The following is a 26,170-nucleotide window of genomic DNA, read 5'->3' as shown; positions in this document are numbered from 1 at the left end:
GCACATCTGAAGAACTTGTTGGGGAGACGCACACGTACATCCTTCTGATGTGAGCGGAGCCGCGGCCTCCAGCTGCAGGAGCTGCTCTGTGCCTCGTGGTGGGTGAAGGTCTGCGGGTCTGGAGCGGGGGCTGCAAGGAGACCGTGTGTGGGGGGCAGCGCTGGGCCCCCGCCCTGGGGACATGTGAGGACTTCTCAGGAGTCACAGTGGCTGTGTGGGCCAGATCCGGAGTGGGGAGGTGAGCTCTGCCGTGCGCCTGGTGGGGACTTAAATACACGCGTGCAGACAAGACTTGCAGACAGAGCTCGCTGTTCTGACCGGTGCTGTGTGAGCCGGGCTGCCGGAATCATGGGAAACAGCGTGGTGATGAGCTGCTGCAGGCACGTCACCGAGCTGCTCTTCCCAGCGCCCGGCCGCAGCCTGCCCGATGAGCGCTCGCCCCTCCTGCTGAAGGCCCCGCCGAGTGCAGCCGGCTCTGTGGACACACCGGGAGCTTCATGGAGCTCCGTGCCATTCCCCGACGTCATCCCCAGCACAACGGCAGGAGGAGGCCTGCAGGAATGCATCGAATGTGCCCAGGCCTTGCCCGAGGGCGAGGGCGAAGCCGCGGTGGCCGCAGCCTGCGGCGACAGCTGTTCTGGAGCCGGCGGTGCTGCCCCACTCCCTGTCCTTCCCGCCGACCTTGAGGAAGGGCCGTTGGAGCCGCTGGGCTGTGCCGTGCTGCCTGCGGCCTGCCAGGGCCACGTGAAACCTGAGGACTGCGGTGTTGCATGCGGTGCGGGGCCTGGGGCGGCCTGCGGGGTTCTGACCTGCAGCGTGCAGCCAGCGGGCCCCAGGCTGGGTGCAGCCTCACTGCTGGGCAATGGGTCACAGCGTGCTGCCTCTTCGGAGAGCCCTGGCAGGGCCCGGTCAGTGAGGACGGGAAAGGACCTGCGTGGCCACGGCGTGGCTGCACCGTCTGCACTTGGCTGGGAGAAGGCCTCTGGGAGGGGGGCTGTGTGCTCCAGGAACCCCAGACCTGCAGTGCAGCTATCCAAGCAGCAGAAGAGGAGGAAAAAGAGGAAGCTCCTTCTGTTAGGTGCTTAGCGTGGGGCCCTGCTGTGCTTTGTGTTTCTGGTGGCCCTGTGTGCAGGGCTGGGAGCTACATGTGCTCATGGTGGGGTGAGAGAGGGGAGTGGAGGGGAGGCTCCATCGGAGTCTGCATGTGGTGAGGTACCTCCTGTACTATTCTCTCCTTGCACTTGTTAGCAAGCATGAGGATGGGCTCTGTGGCTGATGACTGGCTGGCTGCAACGTGGGCTAACTCCTGCAGCCAGAGCAAAGGAGCAGGAGCTGTTGAATGAAACTATGGCTGTGCTGCATGCAAAGAACCTTTGTGACACGGGTTCAGTGCTGTTCTGTGTCTGTTCTGCGCCTGGCATGTGCACCTGGAGCTCAGCCCTAAACATCCAGGAGGGGCTGGGCAGGAACCTTGCTGCTCAGCACTGGGAAGAGCAGGGCGGGGTTTGTGTGCCCCTGATGCAACTGGGGCAGGTACCAAGAAATGCATTCTTAGACTCATTACTGAAAAAGGGAGCATTTTAGTCTTCAGTTTTTTTTATCTCTATGTTACTAAATGTAAGGAAGGAAGGCTGGAGGCAGTGAATGCCATTGGTACTGGTACTTCCCACACCCTCCAAACCAGACTGGCTTGCAGCAAAAGATTTTGACATGGCCATCAAAAAACTCATGCCTGATTTGGACTAAGAAGATGTGTTTGAATGCTAAAGAGTTATTAACTCATGCTCCCCATGATTGCTCCATCACCACGTGTGCTCAGCAGCACTCAGACCAGGCAGGAGCTGGGCATTGAGCCGCCTGCCTTGCGCTGTGCACGCACACCTGCAGCCTCACTGTAAATAGCACTGGGACTGAAATAGCACAGTCATTTCGGGTGCTCACTGTCTGGGAGCAAGGATGAAACCTAATCCTTTCCCTTGGCCTTTCTAGCAGGTACAAAGTGCAGGTTAAGGGAGCACATTTTCAATGCTCCCATGAAGCGGTGTCTGTGCCACCTCCTCCCCTCTTCAGCATTTGGCTTTACTGTTTTCCTGATGCTTTCCCTGGTGTGCAGCTGCAGCTCGTTCCCACTGTCACCGGGAGCTGTCCCCTGACCTCCAGGCACAGGCTGTGATTTCTGAATTTCAGGCACTGTCCTGTGGGGCACTCCTGTGTGGAGCTTTTCTCCTTCCTTCCTGGTGTGGACGGAGCCCCCCAGAGCCTCGCCTTGTGCCTGGCTTGCCCCTGGCTTTGTCTGTCAAAGAAATGAACAGGTCACGCTGGGGACTTAAACAAAGTGACAGGGAACGTGAACAGCATCTGCTGAGATGTTGAAGGCAGCAGAAGCTGCTGAAGGTAGCTGTGTTTACCCGTTGCCTCTTGCAACGAGCATGCTTTCTTGGTGTTCCGTGCAGTCTTTCACTCTGTGTCAGTCCAGCTGTGCCAGCCGTCTTTGAGATGGGTTTCTGCTGGCAGCCTTTGGAGCAGTGCGGCAGGAGTTTGTACTCCGTGCAGGGATGCTCCAGCAGGGCTCCTCCCTGCACGTGCAGGGGCAACAATGCGGTAACCCCAGACTGGCTTGGTGGGTGCAGGCTGCTCTGGGAGCCCTGCAGCTTCCTCAGTCTTCTCAGCTCTGATATCTCCACCTTACTTCAGAAGAAAAACAAACCATTGCAGAAACTGGGAGGGAGGTACAGAGCTCCCTGTCCCTGTGACGCATCTAAGTGAACACTTAAAGTGTCATCGCCTTTTTCTTGAATGCAGTGGCTTAGGTGAAGCCTCACCCTGTCCCTGTGGGATATCCACAAAATATTCTGGAAATGTGGAGGGCGGTTTTGTTGTGTGCAGGGTGTGGAGCTGCCGGTGCAGTAATGCACTCCACGTGACACCACTTTGCCTGCAGCTGAGCAGCTGTGCTGTGAAGGTGCGTTGGAGCCACACAGCATGTTGGTGCAGGGGGACAGCTGCCTCTGGCTGCAGAGCACCACACACCCATTCTTTAATTAAGAGACTTCTGAAGTCTAAGCCAAATGTGCTGTAAGCTGCACCGTCCTCCTGCTTCCGTTCCTCCCTGCTCCACACGGGTTGTGGAAGGTGCAAACCCTGCAGGCGAGTGGGACTGTGTTGATACTGCAAAGGAAGGAAAGGGCAGTGCTTGGTGCACTTGTGTCCAGTAAACACTAACTGCAGAACAAAAAGTTTATTGCCTTTAACCCCTGGTTTTAATCCCTTGTTTGCTTGCTGTCCTCCCCTCCCCCGTGTGCTGACCACTGTCCCTCTCTCCAGAGCACCCACCTGGCGTGGCACTTGTCAATGGCAGTGGCCCCCACGAGAGCCTGAAGGGCGAGAAGGATGCCAGGCAGAATGGACATGAGGAGACTGACACAGGTGAAGATGGGAACGACCAGGAGGTCATTGTCATCCAAGACACAGGATTTACTGTCAAGATCTGTGCACCCGGGATAGAGCCCTTCTCCCTGCAGGTACCTCTCTGCCAGCTGGGAGGGGATGAGTGGGGGCTGGAGAGGGACCCAGGCTGCGGGCTGGATGTGGAGCGAGTTTCACGACCCCCAGAACTAGTGGAGGCAGGGGGTCCCTGATTTGTTGTTTCCACGATGGGGTTAAGTGGAGAGGGAGACAGTGAAGCATGGAGGGTGCAGGAGATAAGCTGCTGAACCAGTGGCTTTTAGAGAGAAAGAGAAGAGTAGGTGATGTGAGCACAAAGCTGTCTGGCAAAGGCTGTGCAGGCATTGGGAGGACAGAGGTGGGTGGGAAGTGGAATTAGGCAGGGTGTAGCTGCCTCATGTTCGTCTCAGCAGGGCTCAGGGATGGAGATGAGCACCAAGGAAAGGCCTTTCTCATTTCTGAGCTGTTTTTAAGAAGGGATGTGAAAACGTGACCCCAGGGTCTGACTTAGGAAGGGAAAACCTCCTGCCTGCCCAGGGATTTTGACGTGCTGCACCTTCTGGCTAAGATGAGTTTGGCACAGTGACACGTGCCAGCGCTGTTTGGGGAAGGCACACATTTGCCTGGACATCAAGGGAACAACGCAGCTCCCTTTTCATTTCTGCAGAGAGCAGAGCTCTGCTGCATGCAGCAGTGTGTGTCACATGGGCCACAACGCGTGCTGCCAGACCAGGACAGGATTTGACATGCCCAACTGATTCTGCAATTTAGCACTGCACTTCACCAAAAACCATTTGGATGAAGTATCTTTACTATGGGGGGAGGCATTTTGAGTCTAAACCCAGCAGGAAGGAAGCCTTATCTCTCCAAGACCAGTAGAGAGAACAGTGAGATTACATCCCCCGTGGATCTAGCTGTATCTCAGGCAGCTTTTTTCTTCCTTTAAATCCCTTTGGCTGTTAGTTTTAATAGGCTAATAATAGCAGGCCACGTTGTTTACAGCGGCTTATGTAAACTACCCTGAGTCCTCGTAGCTTGAGAACAACGTCAGTGGTGCTGGAGCCAGGGCAGGCAGGCAGGGGAGCAGCCCGGGACCTCAGGTTCAGCATGGATCCTGTGTGGCTGGAGCCGTGTGTTCACGTGCCCGGAGGGGCAGCACCATGCAGTGGGTACCACTGCAGGTGAGTGTAGGAAATGGCCCCTTCTCGCATCATTCTGATCCTCAGCACAGACATGCCGTGTGAATGGATAAGGGATGAGCCCCTGGTTTCCCCTCACCTTCTGTTCCTTCCCTGCCTTGTGCTCAGCACAGTGCAAGGCTGAGACACCTCTGGGTGCTGACCCTGCCAGAGGTGGCATCTTTGCATGTACTGCAGAGCAGCTCTACATGCCTTTTGCCACTGGAGCTTGCTGACATGCTGAGTGTTGCTAGGAGAGCAGAGATGTCCCTAGTGTGTTTGTGCTCTTGAGTCTTCTTTGGATGCATGCTTGAGGGTGAGCTGGCTAAGAATAACTGGCTGGGTTGTTCCCTTCTTAAGGTCTCTCCTCAAGAGATGGTGCAAGAGATCCACCAAGTCTTAATGGACCGTGAGGACACGTGCCATCGGACTTGCTTCTCCCTACAACTGGATGGCAATGTCCTTGATAATTTTGCTGAGCTGAAAACTATTGAAGGACTGCAGGAGGGCTCGCTGCTGAAAGTGGTGGAAGGCAAGTTCCTTTGGGAGGAAGTGGTTCTGGCCACCTTGCAGCCCTTTCTTGTGGTTCCTTCTTGAGAATTGTGTGCTGAAGCAGTAAGCATCTGTGTAATTCCAGTTTCTTTCCTCCCTTTCTGCTTATCAGAGCCATACACAGTGCGAGAGGCCAGGATACATGTGCGTCACATTCGGGACCTCCTGAAGAGTCTTGACCCTTCAGATGCTTTCAATGGTGTGGACTGTAATTCTCTGTCATTCCTGAGTGTCTTCACTGAAGGAGACCTGGGAGGTATGGGGCAAAAAGGCTTATATGGTGTGGTCACTGTTCTCATTCCCCTGACTCCCTGCTTCATTAAAACACAGTGTAACAATCAGCTGGCCCACCTCACTCAGGAGTGCAGAGAAAAACTCTGAGAACTTCTGCTTGAAGGATGGACTGGTACGTTTTTCAGCACTGATTTTCCATCTTTCTCCATTGTAGACAGCGGAAAACGAAAGAAAAAAGGTACTGAAATGGAACAAATTGACTGCACCCCTCCTGAACATATCCTGCCAGGTAGCAAAGAGAGACCCCTGTGTGCCCTTCAGCCCCAGAACAGAGACTGGAAGGTAGAGTTCTCCTGTGCAATTCCAACAGCTGTCGGCATATATCTTGCAGCAAACATGTTCAGGGATTGAAACCTGCGCTGAGGTGGACTTTGGGATTTGCTCTGCTTGGTCCTTAATGAGTGCTGGAATAGCACTGCTTAGCCAAGAGAATAAAGTCCAAGAGCGTGCAAAATGCTGGATGCAAAGTCTGGACATCTGCAGAGCATAACATGGCCAGTCTTGCTGGGGAGGGGAAGCAGTGAAGGGAGAGTTGCACTGCTTTAAAAAGTCCTGGAGACAGGATCTGCAGATCAGTACAGATTATCCTTAGATTTCCCATGCCCTTGCACTTGGATTCCAGTTTTAGAAGCTGCCATTTGAAAACCAGTACAGCAAGAAATGCATGCCTTGTGCAGCCCAGAGGCCCAGGGTGTCTGTTTTTACCTGTGTCTTATGTGTGAAAAGCTGCAGACTGAGGCAGATTAGTGGACTGCAAGTGGCTTAAGGAAGGCTATGCTATAAAGACCAATTTTTTTGTAAGCTCTGTTTGTGGAACCAAGCAAAGGCAGCAGGTAAAACGACTCTGGCTTGTGCATCAAATGGCTCTGTAACTCACGGTATTAATTCCTACTGACAGGAACTGCTTCTGTTGTATTCTGCAGCCTTTGCAGTGCCTGAAGGTATTGACAATGAGTGGCTGGAACCCTCCACCTGGTAACAGGAAGATGCATGGAGACCTCATGTATTTATATGTCATCACAGTGGAGGATCGACATGTCAGTATCACTGCATCCACTAGAGGATTTTACTTGAATCAGTGAGTAACCAGCATTCCTTCTATCCTGCCCTGCAGCAGAGAACTTGTAATACCCAGTTGGAAAAGAACATGCAAAGAAACATGCTGCTTGATTTTTTTATTTTGATTGTTTTGTGTGTGTGTGTGTGTGTGTGTGTGTGTGTGTGTGTGTGTGTGAAAAGCAGCTTATTTCAATTCACTGCTCACATGGGGTTTGTAGGAGTTGTTCTACTGGATTGGGCTGTTTACTTATGCCTGGTACCACTTCTCTGCTGTGGATAAATGCCTGATGCTTTAGGGAAAGTTGAAACATCCCTTAATGACATCAACTAATTATAGTATTTTGAGTGGTGGAGGGAATTCCTTCCTGACCATTGCAACTGGCTCATTTTGCCCTAAAGGAAAAGCACAGTGCCAGCACTTCCTAACCTGGGCACAGGTTTGACTAGGATTTTTTTTTAAATAGTGTCTGTGAGAGACTGTTAAAGTTACTGCACAGTGCCTGGGAATGTAAGAGTGACTGAAGAAAAGACAAAACTCGAGCACGTTTCTACCCTCTGTCCCGTTATGAATTGGAAGTGTTCTGTGTTACCCTGACTTGTGGAAAAAGTAGTTTGTATTCTGTGGTTGCCTATGGAACCGGGAGTCTCAGTTATGACAACAGCATGTTTCTTTCTTCTTACAGGTCTACTGCGTACAACTTCAATCCCAAACCTGCAAACCCCAGTTTTCTCAGTCATTCCCTGGTGGAACTACTTAACCAGATCAGCCCTACCTTCAAAAAAAACTTCTCTGCTCTGCAGAAGAAACGGTAGCAGCACTTCTTCTCTAGTCACCTTTGGTGATGTGATGTTGCTTGGTGAGGCCAGGGTGCATGGCTGGTTTGTCCTCAGCAGCAGCTGATGCAGAGCAGGCCTCGTGCTGCAGCATGGTCAGAGTGATAACCTCCTCACTTCGCTCTGAATACAAAAAAACTGAAGCATAAAATATCGGGAACCCTAACACATGATGGCTTTGCACAGGCTTACAGTGGAGCAAGAATGATTACTTTAAACATTTATGCATATTTCTTTTCTCTAATTTCCTTTTGCTCCTGTATTAATAAGGAGCAATAACAGATTGTTTTATTTTCCTGTCCTCGCTGCAGGGACCATCTATTCTAGTCCAGGACAGTGGATCCTTTGCAGAAGCCTGTCATTCTTTAGTCTGCTTAATGAACTGCCTAAGCTCAGCAGGATGCAAATTGACAGGCACATGGTGTGGCTTTCAAGAGTTGTGCTTCTGCTCTCATTAGGAAGATGAAAGTGACACCATACAAGGGCTGGAAATTAGCAGTGGCCTCCCAGTCACCACAGCGACTATCTGGCCATTTAAAAATGATTATATTGCATTGCTTGTTGGGCCAGAAGTAAATACAGATGGGACTCTGGCACCTGCTGAGAGCAGACAGATTACAGCAAGCTTCCCCTAAGCCATTAGTGGTGGATGGTGCTATAGGCTTGTTTATAACGTAGCCCTTACGGACTGCAGTGAAAGCTGAGAGCCTATCTGACAGAGGTGGCTGGGAGTGGTGATCCTCTGCATGTGCTCCTGTTTTGTGCTGAATGGGGAGTGTGCTGGGCAGATGGAGCTGAGGACAGGGGAATGAGGAGAGCCCAGTTTATTCTGTCACCAGCAGCTGAGATACTGCCAGCTCAGTCGTCAGGGGTGTCACTGCATGTTTAATGACTTGGTCTTGTTCTGCTGTTAGAAAGTACCGTTGCAGCTGAGGGAAAATTCTCTTAGAATAGAAAGAAATCTTCCTTTGGAAAATGTCTAATTGTTTTCACTCCCTAATTAGGGTTCAGAGACATCCTTTTGAAAGGATAGCAACTCCTTTCCAAGTGTACAGCTGGACAGCTCCACAAGCAGAACATGCCATGGATTGTGTCCGAGCAGAAGATGCGTACACTTCCAGGCTGGGCTACGAAGAGCACATACCTGGACAGGTATCAGTCTAGCGCTCTCCAAGAACCCTAGCAATAGTCCTGCTGCTCATTGCACTGGGAACCAGTTAACTTTTACCAGCAAGTAGACCTTTGGTATTTTGAAAGGATTTTGCACATCAAAGAAAACTTGCATGAGTCTTTGTTCTCAACAGTATCTTTAAGTACAGAGGGCTGAGCTGCCGAGGCTGCAACTTCCCTGAGTATGTGGGAGTCTCAGCAACTTCTGCTTAAGTACTTATAAATCCTGTGTCTCTACTCTGATTGGCACCATTGTTCCTTGCAAGCAGCAGAGTGTTCCTCTGTTCTGGTCAGGCCTGGAAGAGCTCTCGTATCTCTCAGCAAACTTTTCTAAGGGTGTCAGTTGCAGCCTCATAGCATAAAATGTGCCAGGATGTGCACTGTGCTGGACTGTCATGGCTGCATGTAGGCAGTGTCTGTGGGGTGACCAGGTTGCAGTGTGCTGGCTGACCAGGTCTGCACTGGGTTATTCTGGTGTTAGCAATCTGGCATTTCAGACAAACTGTGCTGAGTAACGTGGAATAACGGGATCTATCCCATATGGATGTGGAATGAGATCAACTCATGAGGAGTGATCCTGATGCTAATTCTTTTCCTCTGAACATCATGGCAGCCTGAGTTCTTTCCTTCTCCTTTCCCTCGTAAATGAGAAATTTTGGCTTGCCAGCACCCACCTACAGCACATACTGCTTCCCACAAGGCTTTCACTCTTTCAGACCAGAGACTGGAACGAAGAGCTGCAGACCACACGAGAGCTGCCACGCAAGAACCTGCCTGAGAGGCTGCTGAGAGAACGAGCCATTTTCAAGGTAACTTTGGGATCTGCAGGCAACTTCCATTACACAGCCCCTTCACTGCTGCCCATGTCACACATAGACATTTCACCTGAGCTGCCATTTAGAAACTGCAAGATGGGAGTCCCTATTTGTGACCTAAGGAGTCTTGTTCTCTCTCACATACCATATAATCACCTGTGTTGGAAAAGGCCTTCAAGAACATCACATCCAACCATCAATCTCAGTTACCAAATCCCACCACTAAGCCATGTCCCTTAGTGTCATGTCCACATATCTCTTGAGCGCCTCTAGGGATGGGGACTCCACTCTAATCGGGACTTCCTTGGGCAACCTGTTCCAGTGCTTGATCAATATCTGCCTTCTGCTCCCAGCTTTGCAGGGAAGAATTGTAGTCCTTGACCCCGTGTCTCCCAGCTGACCACGAGATGGTCTCCTCTTAGTCCTCTGCTGTTGTGTTTGATCCGGTCCTCCTTCAAGCGGGTAGGAGGAGCAGGAGCAGGGGTAGGGGTGGAACATGATTAAAACTAAACCCTCCTCTGCAGAGAGCTCATGAGACTGAGCCGTGGTGATCCCTAATGCTCTGGCTCCTGGAGCTTGTATCCAAGCCACTGGCCAGGCTCACAAGAGCAAAAGTCAGCTGACCTGCCTGCCTGCTGGAGGGCCATGCGGAGGTGAGGAGCAAAGGAGAAATTTGCAGAGAGCTTTGAGAGTGAGGTGTGGGGAGGATGTTATCCATTTCTTACCTGCCTTTCTTTCTGGCTATCTCCAGGTTCACAGTGACTTCACTGCAGCAGCAACAAGAGGTGCCATGGCTGTCATTGATGGCAATGTCATGGCCATCAACCCCAGCGAAGAGACCAAGATGCAGATGTTCATCTGGAACAATATATTCTTCAGTCTGGGCTTCGACGTCCGTGACCACTACAAGGACTTTGGTGGGGATGTTGCTGCTTATGTAGCACCTACCAATGATCTCAATGGTGTGCGGACCTATAATGCTGTGGATGTAGAAGGGCTGTACACTCTGGGGACTGTAGTGGTGGATTACAGAGGTTACAGAGTGACAGCTCAGTCTATTATTCCTGGGATCTTGGAAAGGGAACAGGAACAGAGTGTCATCTATGGGTCAATAGACTTTGGCAAGACAGTTGTCTCGCATCCTAAGTACCTGGAGCTGCTAGAGAAGACCAGCAGACCACTTAAGATCCAGAAGCACAAAGTCCTGAATGACAAGAACGAGGAGGTGGAGCTGTGCTCCTCAGTGGAGTGCAAAGGCATTATTGGCAATGATGGGCGTCACTACATTCTGGACCTGCTTCGCACTTTCCCTCCAGATCTAAACTTCCTACCTGTTGAAGGGGAGGAGATGCCAGAGGAATGTAAGAAAATGGGGTTCCCCAAGCAGCACAGACACAAGCTTTGCTGTCTCCGGCAAGAGCTTGTTGATGCCTTTGTAGAGCACAGGTGAGCTCAGCTCCCCGCGTCTTCTACTTCAACTGGTAATGGTCAAAGTCAGAGCTCCTGGGAGCAGGCAGCTGATTGCCCCATCGCTCAGCCCTGCAGGTGCAATTACAGAGGCTTACTTAATGGAGGTGGAGCAGTAAGAGTCTGACAGGGCTGTAGGGAACTGGGGAAGAAGTGGTTTGCTCTTTAGTCTCCAGATCTGTTCTGATGTTTCGTGTCCTTTCTCTGCAGATGCTCTGGTCACCTGATATCTAGGGAATGGAAAGGATTTATGCTTAGTTTTTTAGGCTCTCCAGACATCTCAAATGCTACATTTTTTTTACTAAAGGCTGAAAAAAATTACCTGTGGGAACTGCTGTAGGGAGTTCTGTGGTTGAGTGTATTGGTGTTGGGCTCATACAATGCAGGAGAAGGGACTGGGAGCTCTGGGAGCAGGCAGTCATGTGGTGCAGCTGCATGGGGTAATGCTCCTGCTTCCATGTCGGGGGCTGCAGGGTGTTCTGCTACAGCAGACAGTCAGAGTCTGTGCTCCACTGCCAGGAAGGTGAGCCCTCAGCTGCTGCCAGAGGAGCTCTGCCCGCTGAGCAACCAGTTCTGCAGCCAGCACCCTGCCCCGTCCTGCCCTGTGCCCACAGGCACCTTCACTTCTGCCTGGGAGAGGTTCCAGACCAGCAGCCTGCAGGACCGTGGCTGGAGGCTGCCACTGCACGGCTTGCAGAGCTTGCTGTGCTTGGGTTTCATAGTAAAATTGCTGCTGGATTTTGTTTGTCACTTCTGTGGATTTGGCAGTAAGAGTCTTCCTGAGCTGTTTGCTGGTGTTGCGTGTGGAAAGCTACTTGTGACTACTGCAAGGAGATGAGCTTTTCATTATGATGTGTAATGAAAACCCACTTCTTTGTCTCTTCTGACATGCTAATGGAAGATATTAGAATAATGTGCACTCTCTAATTTCAGAAAGCTCACTGATAGAGGGTCAGTTTTGCCTTTGCAGAGGGAAACTGGGTGGTCTGTTACGCCAGCTCTGAGCTTTTCCCCTCATAGCAGAATGGTGATCCGCTTAGATTCTCCCGCTGTACTGAATTCCTCTCTTACTTACTATAGGTATCTCTTATTCATGAAGCTGGCTGCATTGCAGCTGATGCAACAGAAAGCCAACAAACAGGAGAGCTCAGCTGCACTGGAAAATGGCACCTCTCCGGAGAACGGTACAGCAGAAAGCGAGAAGTCTGAGTCAGATGATGGTAAAACAGATGATAACGTGACCGGACTTGATCAGGTTAAAGAGCTGGCTGAGACCATTGCATCTGATGATGGAACAGGTATTTAATCCTCTGCATCAGAAGCCCAGGCCTGCTGCCCTGCTGGTGGCTGTGCCTCTGGCGGGAGCTATGCCAAACCAGAGGCACTTAGGGTGATTATTTGTTGTTAAACAGGACAAGTACTGGCTTCTGCTATTGATAATGTTTTAGCTCTTTGCATAGAGCCATTCACACACCAGTACATTAATGACCCTGGCTGCCTGGGGGGAGGTTGTTAGTGTCTCTGAAGCACAAGCCTACCAGCTCTGATGCAGGAACGAGAGCCTCACCAGCAAGCTGCTCTGCAGGGCCAACAGCCAGGGCTGGGAAGCGTGCAGTGCTCAAACACCTTCAGAAATCCCAAAGTATCTGATTTTGCATTTTTGCAGCTATTTTCCTTTCCATATATCTTACAATTGATTGTATTTATAATGGATTTCTGCAAAATATGCCATCATTATTGCTTTTAATAACAAAACTTTTCTCTTTAATAGCCAGATTGTCCTTTCCTGAAATCCACATTTATTTGTTATCTTTTTCTTCCTCCTCCAGTCGATCCCAAAAGCAGAGAAGTGATTCGAAATGCTTGCAAGGCTGTGGGCTCCATCAGTGACACATCATTTGACATACGGTTTAACCCAGATATTTTCTCACCAGGTATGTGCATAAAGACCTCGTGCTGGTCCGTTTTCAGAGGATTGCTGTATGCAGCCAGCTACAGACGAAATTCAGTTCCAAAGCCTTAACTGATACCACTGGCTCTTGGTGCAGAGTTCCCCATGCAGCTCAAAGACACGGAAAAGAGAGAGAGCTAAAAGTGATTGAGTGCTTGAACTACCAAATGCAGGCAGTGCGCTGGCTCCCACCGCTGCACTCGGGGGAGGTTTTGAGAGTGCTGCCAAGAATCTTGAGACTCTCCAGCATCTCAGCTGCTGGACCACGTGAAAAGAGGTGGATGTGGGGGGGGACAGGTCACATTTGATCCTATTTTTTTTTTTTGTTCACACACAAAAAAAAAACCCACACGGTTGTAGAGGAATGAATGATGGTGGATCGTCAGTGAAGGGCAGGGTTTATTTTAGTAACACTGGTCAGTAGGTCATGGTGCCCTTTCAAATACATGCTCTGATCACAGGCATCCGATGTAGCTTTTAGTGTCTGGAATCAACACACTTTATTTAGAAATACTGTGAAGCTCCCAAAATGTTAAGTGGGGCAAATGCAGAGGCTGTGTGTGTGCAGATTGCAGGGGAATGGACACATAGTTGAGTTTAGTTTGGATTAAACATGTCAGAAGGAGCATGTGTTTTGAAGTCTGGTGAAAACTAGTGCTTTGGCACTGACTTTTCAACTAGAACTTAACTTTGTTTTAATTTTCATGTGCCAAAGCAAAGACTCTGAGCTTCCAGCACTTGAAGTGCTGTACGTGCTGCTCCAGCCTAGCCTGGACTCTTTTGCACTGGCGGCGTGCACAGCATTTGCCAATAGGTAGAATGGGATTTGAGCCATTAGAAGTTACATTAAAAAGGAATGGATGGGGACGGAGCAGCACAACCAGTATCCGAGAGAAGGAGGTAATGCTCTTCCCATCAAAATGTTGCAGATTAGATAAGATTTGAAGAAGCATTTTTAATTTGAGGGAGGCAGATCCTCTTCTGCTTTTTACCTGCTATTGCCGCATGTTTTCTGTACATGAGTTAGTTTTCCTTTTGAGTTCATGTTTGATGTTTTCCTCTTGCCCTGATAGGTGTTCGTTTTCCCGAGTCTAGCAAAGAGGAGGTGCAGGATCAGAAGCAGTTACTGAAGGATGCTGCTGCATTCTTGCTCTCATGCCAGATCCCAGGTTTGGTAAGCAGCTATGGGCCAGCAGTAATCTCTTGGAAGCTTAATTCTAGCTTGGCCACTCTGAGCAAGCACTGCAGTAATGCTATGGCGACTTCAATCCCAGGCAGATGCTCTGCTCTGCTGCTGGTAGCCAAGTTCTGGCACCAGGGGTGCAGCGTGGTAAACAGTGCCAGCATCTCTGGTGCAAGCACAAGAGTGGCTTTCCATTTCCTGTCTTACAGAACAGTTTTCCCACTCACTCCAACAAAGAATTTTTGGCACTAGCGATCGACATTATTGCTGAGGATTTGAGACAGTAAGGACCACAGAAGTAATCCTCCCAGTCCTGAGCATCACACACTGCTTTTGTGTTACCTGACCTTGATTGTGACTCGGTGGCTAATAATTTGGAGTGCAGTGGGAAGATGTTCTTGTTCATATCTAAAAACTCCTTCTGCAGGTCTTAGGCATTTTGGGTGCTTACCCATGTGCCTGGTCTGATAAGAAATACCAGCTGTTCTCTCTAAAGTGACTGCTATGTTGCAGCTGTCATTGTAACTGGGAGGCTGGAACTGCTGATCTCCACTCTGAGAGGTCTTGGGGCTGTTGGTTTTTCATTGCTGGAAAACTTCTTTTGAACTGTACCTCCCTACAAATTCCCTGGTTCCTTAGTCAGCATAAGCTTTTAAGGCTAGCTATTCAGTCTGAAAATAAAAAAGGAGGGGAAGTGAATCAGAGAAGGACGTGATGGTGACTGTTGTTTTGCAAGGGTTGTGATACACTAGTATGCAGTGTGACATGCTGCACAGCACTGTCCTCCCTGCTCTGTGTGTTGGAATGTAACTGTGTTACTCCGTGATGCGGATTAAATGACTCTTTATCAGCACTGCAACACACCTTGAAATGCAAGTGCCATTTCCCATTATCAGCAAAGTGCCTTACAGTCACCGATTAAAAACATTTCCAGTGAAAAGACCAATGAAGCTGTACACAATCAGCAGCTCTCCCATGGGCTGAAAGCTGTCCCTGCCTGTCCTGTACCTGTGCAGGGAACCCCGGGCTGTGGTCTTCGTGTCTGTCCTCCATAACCAACATTTGCATGTACCCTGCAGGTCAAGGACTGCCTGGATCACACGGTGCTCCCCATGGATGGGGCTACCTTAGCAGAGGCCATGCACCAGAGGGGCATCAACATGCGATATCTAGGCAAAGTGATCCACTTCATCACCAAGACCCCCGGCCATGCTCAGCTGGATCACATCTTTGTAAGCATTAGCCTTAACTTCAGACTGTCAATTCCAGCTGCCTCTGGCCTAATGTGTCTTGTACAGATTGCAGCTTGGCTAATTGCTTTCTCTGTGAAAAAGAACTAGCTTCAAAAACAGAGAAGGAAGGAGAAGGACCTGTAGGTGGTTGATGGGGGAGTTACACTCCCATTTCCTTAATGGCTCTCGCTGTGTTAGGCTGTTTGAGTATCCTTTGGGATAGAGTTGTTGAAGGATTCCCAGGTGTAATAGCAGGCAGCACGCAATTGGATTTTAAGCCATTCATTTTTAAGCCTCTAATACCTGGCAAGGCTTTGGGTCTGACTGGAAGGTGGTGTTGTGAGCACGGCTGCGTGGGGCTGCAGGGTGAGCTCTGCAGTTCCGGGGGGCTCGTGGTGATCTGGGGGGCCTTTCCCCATCCCCAGGAGTGTTGTCAAATGCAGAATAGTTCTGTGTTGTAGGGTAAGGGCAAAATTAGGTGCCTTCTGTGCATCTTGGTAAAAGCCCACTTCAAAAGGAAAGTGTGTTTTTCATTGTTGTTATTGACTGATTCTTACTCTTCGCTTTTTATTCCTCGGGGTAGAAAATTGGCATCAGTGAACTGATCACTCGATCAGCGAAACACATCTTCAAGACGTACCTCCAGGTATGACCTGCAGCCTAACCTCTCGCCTCGTGTGTCCTCTCTAATGATTTTTTTTTTGCAAATAGAGTGCTGTTTAGTTTCCTCTCTCATTAGAGTGTTCGTGGGTGTTGCCTAGCAACAGGGACTATGGTCTCATTAGAGCTAAAATAGGTGTAGGCCTGTGTGCAAGGGAAAACAAGTCCCCACTTGAAGATTGGTTTTCCTGGAGAAGAAATGTTCATGCTTCTCTTTCCCCGATCCTCACTGCTTACGCTGAAGGCTTTTACAAATCACAGCTGGTTTTCCTTGTAATGCCTTTTCTTTTGTTGCTTTTGCCCTCATAAGGAGCTTTTCTGAATCGAATGAGCACTGATGCATCCGTATACCTGTACATATGTAGCATGGCAGTGCACCTGGTTTTATTCCAGTGTCAGATCTGCTTTACAGTCTCTAGTTTCTGTGTCCCAAGTGGTAACCCAAAGTAGGACTGTATATTTGCATGTATGTTGTACCTTTATTTTTTGTCTACGTAATTCTGTCTGCGCCAGTTGCAAATATTTGCCTCTTCCTTTCTTCCCTCCTTCACCTGGGAGATATTCCTGTTTCTGGGAGGACTGGGTTTGTGCAAGTGTTGGATCAGAGTAATGCTGTGTGATGGCAGATGTGTTCCACAACTGACTTCTGTGTCTCACTGTAGGGTGTGGAGCTGTCGGGTTTATCAGCAGCCATCAGCCACTTCCTCAATTGCTTTCTAAGCTCCTTTCCAAACCCCATTGCCCATCTTCCAGCTGATGAGCTGGTCTCCAAGAAAAAAAATAAGAAAAGGAAAAACAGGAACCTTGGAAATGCTGATAACACAGCTTGGGCCAGCATGACCCCTCAGGAGCTGTGGAAGAATATTTGTTCAGAAGCAAAGAGCTACTTTGATTTTAGTCTTGAATGGTAAGCAAACAAATTTACCCTTACTTGTGGCTGAACTCTTACAAGTGTCTGTAGCTCTTATTGTTACCTAATATGACCTTCCTTTTTTGATTTCTGTTTGCATGCAAGTTTGTATTCTTGAGGAAATCTGGTGGGCATACAATGGAAAAAATCAGGCAAGGAGCAGCAGAGGGAAGTAGCTGCAATCTGCACTGAGATGAAGCATGTGAGGCAAAGGGAAGAAGGGCAAAGCTCTCCTTAGTGCTGTGGAGATGAGCAGGATGTGAAGAGTGTAGGCAAAAGACACTTGTCTATAAGGCTGAAGGCAGCTTGTGTTCCTAAAACATCTGAAACATGCAGACATTGAATGTTGAACTGAAAGTGGGAGCAAACAGGGACCCGAGAGAAACGATGATGAGCTGCTGAAGCCAGTGATTGCTCCTTCCGTGTCAGTGGCAGCTTACTGCGTTCCAGGAGCTGAAGGTACTCAGACTTATTCAGCCCCTGCAGGGAGCTGTGGGGAGCACACCGAATTTCAGTACTGCTGCGCAGCTCTGTAAGCACCATTAGCACCCAAGGTATTGTTGCTGGTTTCAGACAGCACTTAGCTGAGAGCCATGCATAGTACACTGCAGAGTAGGGGTGTTCTTGAGTAGAAACTTCCCTGAGAGCTCAAGCCTTTGTGTGCTTTTTGCAGTGAGAATGCTGACCAAGCAGCTGAAATGTATAACCTACAGAAAATCACCCTTCTTCGTGAAATCTCCCTCAAAACTGGAGTCCAAGTAAGATCAATATCTTCCCTCCTCCCATCAACTTTGGTACAGAGAAGCATGCAGTGCAAACTGCTTGGCAGGGTCAGCCTTGCAGGCACACAGTGCAAGCCCTGAAAGGCATTAATCCTGGAATACGGGGTCTAATCCCATGAGAAGAGCTTCCAAATCCAGTTCCCCTTAGGGTTAATTGATCATGCATCTCCTGCCCAGTCTGAATTCCTGTCACTTGCTCTGACAGCCCAAACCATCTAGTGCCAGCACAGCTGTGCCTTGGCATGCACAGCTCCCAGCACACGCTTGTGGTAGTGCACACCTTCACGGGACCCTTCAAAATGCTGTCTCCAAGTAGTGATACATGAGCAGTTAGCTGTGACTGTGATTCCACGTGCAGAATTCCAGGCTCCTTTTCCTCTCTCTCCTTGCCTCGCACCTCTGAAAGTGGTGGCCATGACCTCCTGTCTTTTTTGGTTCCTCCAGATACTGCTGAAGGAGTACAACTTTGACAACAGGCACAAGCCCACTTTCACAGAGGAAGACATTCTCAACATCTTCCCCGTAGTGAAGCATGTAAACCCTAAAGCCTCAGATGCTTTCCACTTCTTCCAGAGCGGGCAAGCAAAGGTTCAGCAAGGTACAGTTCCAGCATGCCTCTGCCTCTTGAGGCTGCTGCTGATGGAAGGAAGAGCAGGGTGTGTGTGGCATGGCACATCCTCCACCTGCCTTCTGGTAGTTGAGGATCATGGTCTCTTGACAGTTGCTGTCTTGGAGGCCACCTGAAACATACATCTGCCATGGAGTCACCAGCTGCGAGCAAGGATGGAGGCAGGACAGCGATTTTAGTCCTTGCTCAGGGCGGTGACCTAAAGCTGCACATCCCACCACTGTTTTTGCCAGTCACGTAGATCTTGCTTCATGTGCATCACTTCTCCCATTCTACTAAAGGTTATTTAGTATGGGAACATACATGAATATATATATTTTTTTCAGGTTTCTTGAAGGAGGGCTGTGAGCTCATCAATGAAGCCTTAAACTTGTTCAACAATGTGTATGGTGCTATGCATGTAGAAATCTGTGCCTGCCTGAGGCTGCTAGCTCGTCTCAATTATATTATGGGAGATTATTCAGAGGTAAGCAGTGGGCTCAGGCAGGGTCCATTTGTCCTCTTATTCGTGTCTTGTGCTTACTTGCTCAAGTGCACAACATCTGTGTGACTTACTCTGGGCCTTCTGTTCTGTTTAGGCCTTAAGTAATCAGCAGAAAGCGGTGCTAATGAGTGAGAGGGTCCTGGGTATCGAACATCCCAACACCATTCAAGAATACGTAAGTACAGGGTATGGGGAGAGAAGCAGCACACCATACGTGCACCTGGTGAGAGCCTTAATTCACACCTGAATCTGGAAAACAGTTGCAGTTCTCTTCCCAGAATCGTCCATTTTCATCACAAGCTTCATGCTTATGATTTTCTAAGCTCTATATGAAAGTGTTTGCATTATAAACCTTGCACATGGTCAGTATTTGTCCCCACTGAGATGTCAGGGGTTTTGTCTGCTGAGCATTTACATATATTCATTATTTCTTTTGGCTTTTACCTTGGGCTTGTGCCAAAACCAAGAAATAGCAAGAACCCTCCCAAAGAGCACAGTCACAGCATCTTATAAATATAAGGCAATTTTGAAATACATCTTGAGGTTCATAAGAGATATTGAAGAGAAACATTTCAACAATTCTTTCTCTGTGCTGTATTTTATGTGGGTACTGCAGTGGTGTGACAGCTGGGGAAAGGAGCAGGAAGGAGAGATCACTTTGATCTACAGTGTTAAAACATGAATGCTGGATTTTGTCTTCTATTATAGATGCACCTTGCTTTGTACTGCTTTGCAAACAGCCAACTCTCTACAGCATTAAACTTACTGTACCGTGCACGCTACCTCATGCTGTTGGTATTTGGGGAGGATCACCCAGAAATGGCACTCTTGGATGTAAGTAATCAACGTCTTTGAGAATCTAATCTCTAAAAGACCTCTTGGACTTAAAACCATGCATACTGCCGGTTGTTTAAACTGCGTGTTGAGATGCTGCTTTTTTTTTTTTTTTACCCATTGTAAAACTACCCGTTAGTTACTACCCGTTAGTAGCTGTAGAGGAAGGGGAAAGCAGTATCACTGTTTGGCTTGGGAAGGTAGGCCTTCTTTCCCTTACATAAAACGGAGAGGGTTCGTGGAATCAGAGTGGTTGAGGTTTGAAGGGGCCTCTGGGGTCCATCTGCTCTGACCGCTCCCCTGCTCAAGCTGGTTGCCCAGGACCGTGTCCAGGCAGCTTTTGAATGGTCTAAGGAAGGAGATTCTTTATTTTCCTTCTGTCTGGCTCGTTTGGGCTGAGCTCCCAAGAAGAAAATGCCATGTGTTATGTGCTAGAGAGAGATCCACCAAGGACTTCTGGCCGTAAGAGTCTTTTCAAGCAGCAAAGCACCTTGATGGGAACTGGGAAGCAGTAAATGTGTACTTGGAATTGATGTTTCTGAATGCCTACTTGACTACCTGTGTGGTGGATCTGTGCAGAACAACATCGGCTTGGTGCTCCACGGCGTTATGGAGTACGACCTGTCCCTCCGCTTCCTGGAGAACGCACTGGCCATCAGCTCCAAGTATCACGGCTCCAAGTCTTTGAAAGTTGCACTCAGGTGAGGCAGGGTGGAGCGCTGGGCTGAGTCCCCATCCTGTGAGTGTACATCATGTGGGAGGGCTCTGACCTGCCTTTGTCCAGCTGTTAAAGCAGGGGCTCTGTCTAGTGCCAGCTGCCAGCCCCATTGGGAGCGCTGGGCTGCCTGCAGTCATGGCCGTGCTGCAGCATCCGGGCTGGTCTGGAACAGAGATCCCTTCTTCTTAAGATTAATTGGGGGATCTGCTTAATGACTCAAAAATGTGTCAGGATGAGCCTGACCCTCCCAGATTCTCAGGCATGTGGCAAGGGAGTGCTGGAGAGCAATGCTCATGTAATTATACTGGGAGACGAGCATGATATATTAACACTTGTATGTAATTGCTTTGGCCCTTGGGGAGCTACCTTTGAGGAAACATCATTTGTTTCTGTCCTCCACCATTAAAACCTTTTATTTCACTAAAATTCTGAGCAGCTTTCTGTTTCCAAGGCAGTGCTGTATGCTCTGTCCTTGAATTAGACCTGGCTCACAAACAACCAAGTAGTGGTCCATTCCTCATTACTACTAACACCTTGCATCCCATCTGTTCTTCATTAGAGTGAAAATAAATCTTACTAAGCACCCGCAAGAGTCTGATTTATTTTCTAGCAGTTGATGGATGTGTGTTCTGCAGAAGGAATCCTTCCTTCTCTCAGTAGCACTGGGATGCTTGTTGAGATCCATCATTTCCCAGGGAGTATCACTGCCAAAAATAGAAGTCTTTGTTGTTCCATAAACATTAAGGAAGCAAAGTTCAAGCCAAGTTAACCCTCCCAACTGGAAAAAAAACAAAAAAACAAACAAAAAAAAACAACAGGCAACTTGGATCCCAGCTTTGCCACTGTTTGCTGGTTGTTTCTGTGCTGGAAAACTGTTTTTTGGTTTGACTGACTGAGTTATTCACACATTTGCTTTCAAGAAACAAAAGGGTCTTTTTTAGAGGAGAAAGGCTTATAACTGCCCCTTTTTTTTCCACTTAACAAGTCTGGGCCAACACGTCCTTCCCTGTGTTCAGCGCAGCACTGTGACCTTCAGCTTTCCTGGGCGCAGCAGGAAAAAAATCCCAAGCTCAGTCTCTTCTTCGTCAGGTTCCTTCTCAGCATTTCAACGATCCAGCCTACATCAGTGCAGCACGTTAATCTGCAGCTGGGCTGGGGAGAAGTGCACACCAGGGTCCTATATGTAGTCCTGCATTTGCCACCTTTGACACTGCTGTTAAGACTTCTAGCCTAACCTTTGTGTTGCTGGTCATGCTCTGCATAGCACAGAAATGCTTCTTCATCACTGAGATACCTTTAAACCTTTTTCCTTCCCTCAGCCACCACTTGGTAGCTCGAGTGTATGAGAGCAAAGCAGAATTCCGGTCAGCACTGCAGCACGAGAAGGAAGGCTACACAATCTACAAAAACCAGGTGGGGAGCCTCGTGCTGCTCGTGTGGTGTTTTCCTGCTAGAAGCAAGGACCGACTGCAAACCAGTGCCGCAACCTGAACTCAGGGAGGCCTTTCTCATAAACAGCTCTGGCGGGTGCCAAGGAGCCTTCTTTTGAAGGATGGGGCAGAATTGCTGTCCTGTGCAAATAGTTTGCTGGTGGTAAATGAGAAAGTCTGTGAACCGACTGCTGCAAGTTTGTTCTTGCTGTACCCATCATTGGACAGAACTGGTAGTGGCTGAGCCCCACGTTCTGGCGGGGTATGGCAAGAGCTGGGTGATTCTTCCCGCTGTGCACCAGCTGTCTTTTAATGCCAGCCCCAAACTAGTTTGGTCGTTGAGCTGTTCTGTGGGCAGTTCCCTCTCCTGCTTGGAGCCTTTGCTGATGCACAGTGAAACTTCTGCATCAGCCTGGGTCTGTCCCAACACGTCTGCGGCTGCACGCTGTGATTCAGTGCTGGTGCTGAAAGCACAGCCTGGTGGAGGGGATGCCTCTCGCCCTGCAGACATGCTTCTACTTGATGGAAAGGTATAATTTTGACGACAAGGTTCCTACACAAATGATTTTTAGTTTTGTTTTTAAATGCACGTAGTTCTGATAGCTTTCTGTAGGAATGCTGAGCTGGCAAAGACAGGAGGAGAGCATCTTAGTTTGAGTCCTGTTTGGATTTGTAATGCAACTTTTTATTTCTTTTTCCGATTAGCTTGGAGAACACCATGAAAAGACCAAAGAGAGCTCTGAGTACTTGAAATACCTGACTCAGCAAGCTGTTGCTCTTCAACGCACAATGAATGAGATCTACAAGAATGGCTCCAATGCTAACATCATGCCACTCAAGGTAACCTCACGCGATGAGAGCAATTGAGAACACTTGCTGTGGAGGCATATTGGTGTTCTGGTTTTACTGAAGGACATGTGAGCATAAGAATGCAGATTTCTGCTTATGCAGAGTAGGAACAGCTGTGCCAGTTCAGACACTTAGAGTAGGAGGTCCCTGCAAAGGCAGAGGGTCAGACACAATGAAGTGCTGTCAGGACTAAATATTTGCCTACTCTGTTTCTGTGTACAGCTCTTCTGAGCTCAAGCAAGTGAGCAAAGCTGACTGCTTTGCAAGGGGCACCCAGGGGAATCCAACAGCCCAACTGGGCGCTGTAGCGTGGGAGCCTGGAGCACCTACACCCAAAAGTGCCTCCGCTCTGACTCACAGGCTGCAGGCAGGTTGCTCAATTAAAAAAACACTTCGGTTTCCTCATCCTATTTGAGGGGGGAAAAGAAAAAGGCTGACATCTTTCCCCAGGTGCATCGTTCTCCTTCCAAGGACACTGTGGTGAGGGGAGGCTGGGCAGCAGTGCAGAGCAGGGGGGGCTGCCTTGCCTTGCCTTGCTTTCCACGCAGCAGGAACTGACTGCTCTTATCTGCACGTGCACCTGGCAGGTCCCACCAGCCTGTGTGGTGTTTCCTAGGGGAGTGTGCAGTGACTTTTGGGGTGGGTGCTCTCCCTGCTGTGCTGTCCACGAGTGACTGCTGGAGCACTGCAGGGCCGAGTGGGGCTTCCTGCTGCAGAGTGACTCCCAGTAGAAGGGCAAAGCAGGATAACTCCCTGTGGGGGTGGTTGGGTTTTCTTCTCACTGTGTGGAACTGGGTAGACAAGTGAGGAGTTTATGGCAGAATGATTTGAGCTTAAGTACCTTGAATTTGGTAAATGGTCATGTCTAAGAGAAAGTATTTGGGTGCGAGGCTCAAATCCTTTAAACAGGAATGGATGCCTTGTTATGATGCTTGGAGGGGGGGAAAAGCAGGAAAGTGGAGTTGTTTGATTTCACAGCTGATGCAGCACGACAGCCCGAGAAGTAGCGGTGCTACTGAGAGACAGTCTATCCTAGAAATTCATTTCTACCCTCATCAGAGTATTTAAGTGTAGCTATGTCCCAGGGCTATTTGTGGTTGTGCACACAGGCACAGGTGCTCTGTAACCACAAAGTGCTGCACAGACTTTTGTCCCAAAACCTTGGTAAGGGAATTATTCTTTGCCTGGGGCAAGGATAATGTATGTGCAGAGAGACATGAGAGGCACTGTTATGAAACCAATGTATCTGAGACTGTCCTCATGATGGACTGACTGCCTGCACTGTAAGCTTGTTCCTCTGCTCATGTGCAAGTAAATAAATCCCTAATGCTACTTGCTGTAAGACAGCAAGGGGCTCTGAACTCGTAGAAGTTGTTACCCTATGTGCTGGAAATCTAAACTTGCCTCTTTTTAACTTGAGGCTGTGAAGAGGTACAAACATAAGTGCTGTGCCACTTCACAACTATGAGGCTGCCATGTGAGCTGTCTGTACGTACCCCCTCTTCAAGAGGGGGAAGGAAGGCTGTTGCTTGGTCAAGATATGCTCAGGAGCTCTGTGTTGTTCTGTCTGAATTTTGACACTTAACCTTTTTTTTTTCTATCTCATGCTGTAGTTCACAGCTCCCAACATGACCAGTGTCCTGGAGCAGCTCAACATTATTAATGGAATTCTCTTCATTCCGCTAAGGTAGAGTTATTAGAGTTATTATTATACTCACAGCTTTACCCATCAGGCATTCTTTGTGTGCAGTCTTTGTTCCTGAGATAGTATAGACTCTCTTTACCTTGAGAGTCATTCTTACCCAAGATGCAGTTTCCAGAGGTTAGGTACCTCTTGCTTCCAGGTGACACGGTCCCCTGAAGTTATCTGCTATCATCAAACCTAAAATCCAGACCTGCTCCATGCGTCTTAAGGAAATTGGGCTGACTTCCTTGAGAACTGATGTGCCCATCAGTGGCCGTGGGTTGCTCACAGAGCTGGTATTGCCCATTGGAGCTGTTCTCAGCCTGTCTCCCTGCCAGTGAAAGGGTTCTTCTGTTCAGCTCCATTTGAAGAGCAGGAGGTCTCTGCCCATAAGAAACGAAGTGAGTGGCACTGCCAACTGTAGCAGTGGCTGCCTTTGTCCCTGTGTTTCACTCCATTCCTAAAGCTGGTCTAACATTAGTTACCGTTCCTGGTTTTCCCACTCAGCCAAAAAGACTTGGAGAACCTTAAAGCAGAGGTGCAGAGACGCCAGCAGCTCCAAGAAAGCATAAAAAGTGGCGAACAGCTGGAACCAGAGGACAGAGCCGGGGAGGATAAAGAAGCTGAGCCAAGCATGCCTTCTGCTGCCATCCCCTTAACACAGAGCCCTGCTTAATGTGTACCTCGCTTAAAAAAGTTAAACCACCCTTTTCTGAATCTGAACCAGGGTCTTGGACTCCCCTGGAGCAGCTCCTCTTTTTTTTTTTTTGACAATGTTATTGCACTGGTACAATTAATACACAATGCAAAGAACTAATCTGAGAAATGTAATCTGTCTGACCGAGCTTGTATCTGCCACGCAAAGGGGGCAGGGGGCCAGGATGCAGCAGCATACGAAAGACCCATCCTTGGTGAGCACAGCCAGAGGCTGTTGTGCCTGTGTGTGTGTACGTGTGTGTGTGCACATATCATCAGTTATTTCTACTCTGTACATATGAATTCCAAATGAACTGTCTTGAGGTATATAACATTTCTCAGGTCATTTTTATGTTGACTAAGGACACAGCTTTGCTAAAAACCAGTACAAAAAAGCTCCTAACCACTGCTCAGCATTCTTTGTAAAATGTGGATTCCAAGCCAAGAGATTCATTTCCCCCCAGTCGTTGTCCCAGTTTGTGCTAAGGAAAATGAAGCAGCCATATTTGTATCGTTGAGATGACTAAAGCCTGTAATGTGAGTAAGTGGGGAATGTACAGCATTTTCTACATCAGGATCTATAGCCATTGGCTTCCTTTAAACATTTTTTCTAATTTTGGTTGGCAGTGTGGCAGGTCAGGGTTTGTTTTTTTTTTGTTTAACATTCAAAAATGATCTAATTGTCAAGATACAGAGATAAATATATATATAAATATATATAGATATATATATATATGATACTCACAGTTCCACCTCTGCTCTGCTTGCAGCTGAGTAACAGGATACTGTACCCAAAGAGTGAGGGCTTGGTCTTGATGTTTAAAGCGCACAAACTTCCATTCCAGTGGAAACCCGAGTGCCTGGGAGAGACGGGTAATGGCAGCATCCGAGTTCTGAGTGAGGAGCTAACAGTGGCCCTATTAATAGAGGGGAGAAGAGGGAAGGAGAAGTCAGAAATGGGGACTTGATCTTATCTGAAATAACCGTACTCAGAGCTCGTTGCTGTTAACCCCACTGCCAAATGTAATTGAATTGGAGTCACAGGTGTCACACAGCCTGAAATTGCTGGGCTTTGGTTGGGGAGCGGTCTCTCCCGGCACTGAAGCCTGTGGCCAATATCATCTTAACAAATATCTTTGCACACTGGGTTTGAGATTGTCCCCAGGGGAGTTTCCATTGCTGGCAATGGATGTTACTGAAATGGCGGAGGCCTTTCAATGAGTCTGTCTGTATTTCCCCCCTCCACCACGCACATCCCATCGTCATTCTCGATGCAGGCTCCCGGCAGCGCCGCTCACACAGCAGGTCAGAGTTCA

At 48.7% G+C, this 26,170-nt stretch overlaps 1 protein-coding gene across 1 annotated transcript; it reads left to right on the top strand.

Annotated features, from left to right (window-relative positions):
- On the top strand, positions 1 to 24,927 carry CLUH (clustered mitochondria homolog). Its single transcript, XM_010721965.3, has 26 exons — positions 1 to 1,078; positions 3,325 to 3,521; positions 4,983 to 5,154; positions 5,287 to 5,430; positions 5,623 to 5,750; positions 6,392 to 6,546; positions 7,211 to 7,336; positions 8,366 to 8,513; positions 9,248 to 9,340; positions 10,098 to 10,792; positions 11,894 to 12,111; positions 12,643 to 12,747; positions 13,838 to 13,938; positions 15,027 to 15,179; positions 15,763 to 15,825; positions 16,502 to 16,746; positions 17,423 to 17,507; positions 17,976 to 18,129; positions 18,486 to 18,625; positions 18,738 to 18,818; positions 19,352 to 19,477; positions 20,057 to 20,178; positions 21,515 to 21,608; positions 22,331 to 22,465; positions 24,088 to 24,161; positions 24,666 to 24,927. Exons 1-26 carry the CDS (start codon positions 349 to 351, stop codon positions 24,832 to 24,834), a joined length of 4,653 nt encoding a protein of 1,550 aa, XP_010720267.1. The 5' UTR covers positions 1 to 348; the 3' UTR covers positions 24,835 to 24,927.
- The last annotated feature ends 1,243 nt before the right edge of the window (positions 24,928 to 26,170 follow it).

The sequence above is a fragment of the Meleagris gallopavo genome, chromosome 21, assembly GCF_000146605.3.
Source record: "Meleagris gallopavo isolate NT-WF06-2002-E0010 breed Aviagen turkey brand Nicholas breeding stock chromosome 21, Turkey_5.1, whole genome shotgun sequence".
In the NCBI taxonomy this organism is placed as follows: Eukaryota; Metazoa; Chordata; class Aves; order Galliformes; family Phasianidae; genus Meleagris; species Meleagris gallopavo.
The sequence above is the reverse complement of the archived record's forward strand: the minus strand, read 5'-3'. Positions and strand labels throughout refer to the sequence as shown.

Coding starts and splice junctions, on each gene's coding strand:
- CLUH (XM_010721965.3), top strand. CDS start 349: ATGGGAAACAGCGTGGTGATGAGCTGCTGCAGGCACGTCACCGAGCTG. Junction 5,751..6,391: donor CCCAGAACAGAGACTGGAAG/GTAGAGTTCTCC, acceptor TGTATTCTGCAG/CCTTTGCAGTGCCTGAAGGT. Junction 15,180..15,762: donor CTCAGCTGGATCACATCTTT/GTAAGCATTAGC, acceptor TCCTCGGGGTAG/AAAATTGGCATCAGTGAACT.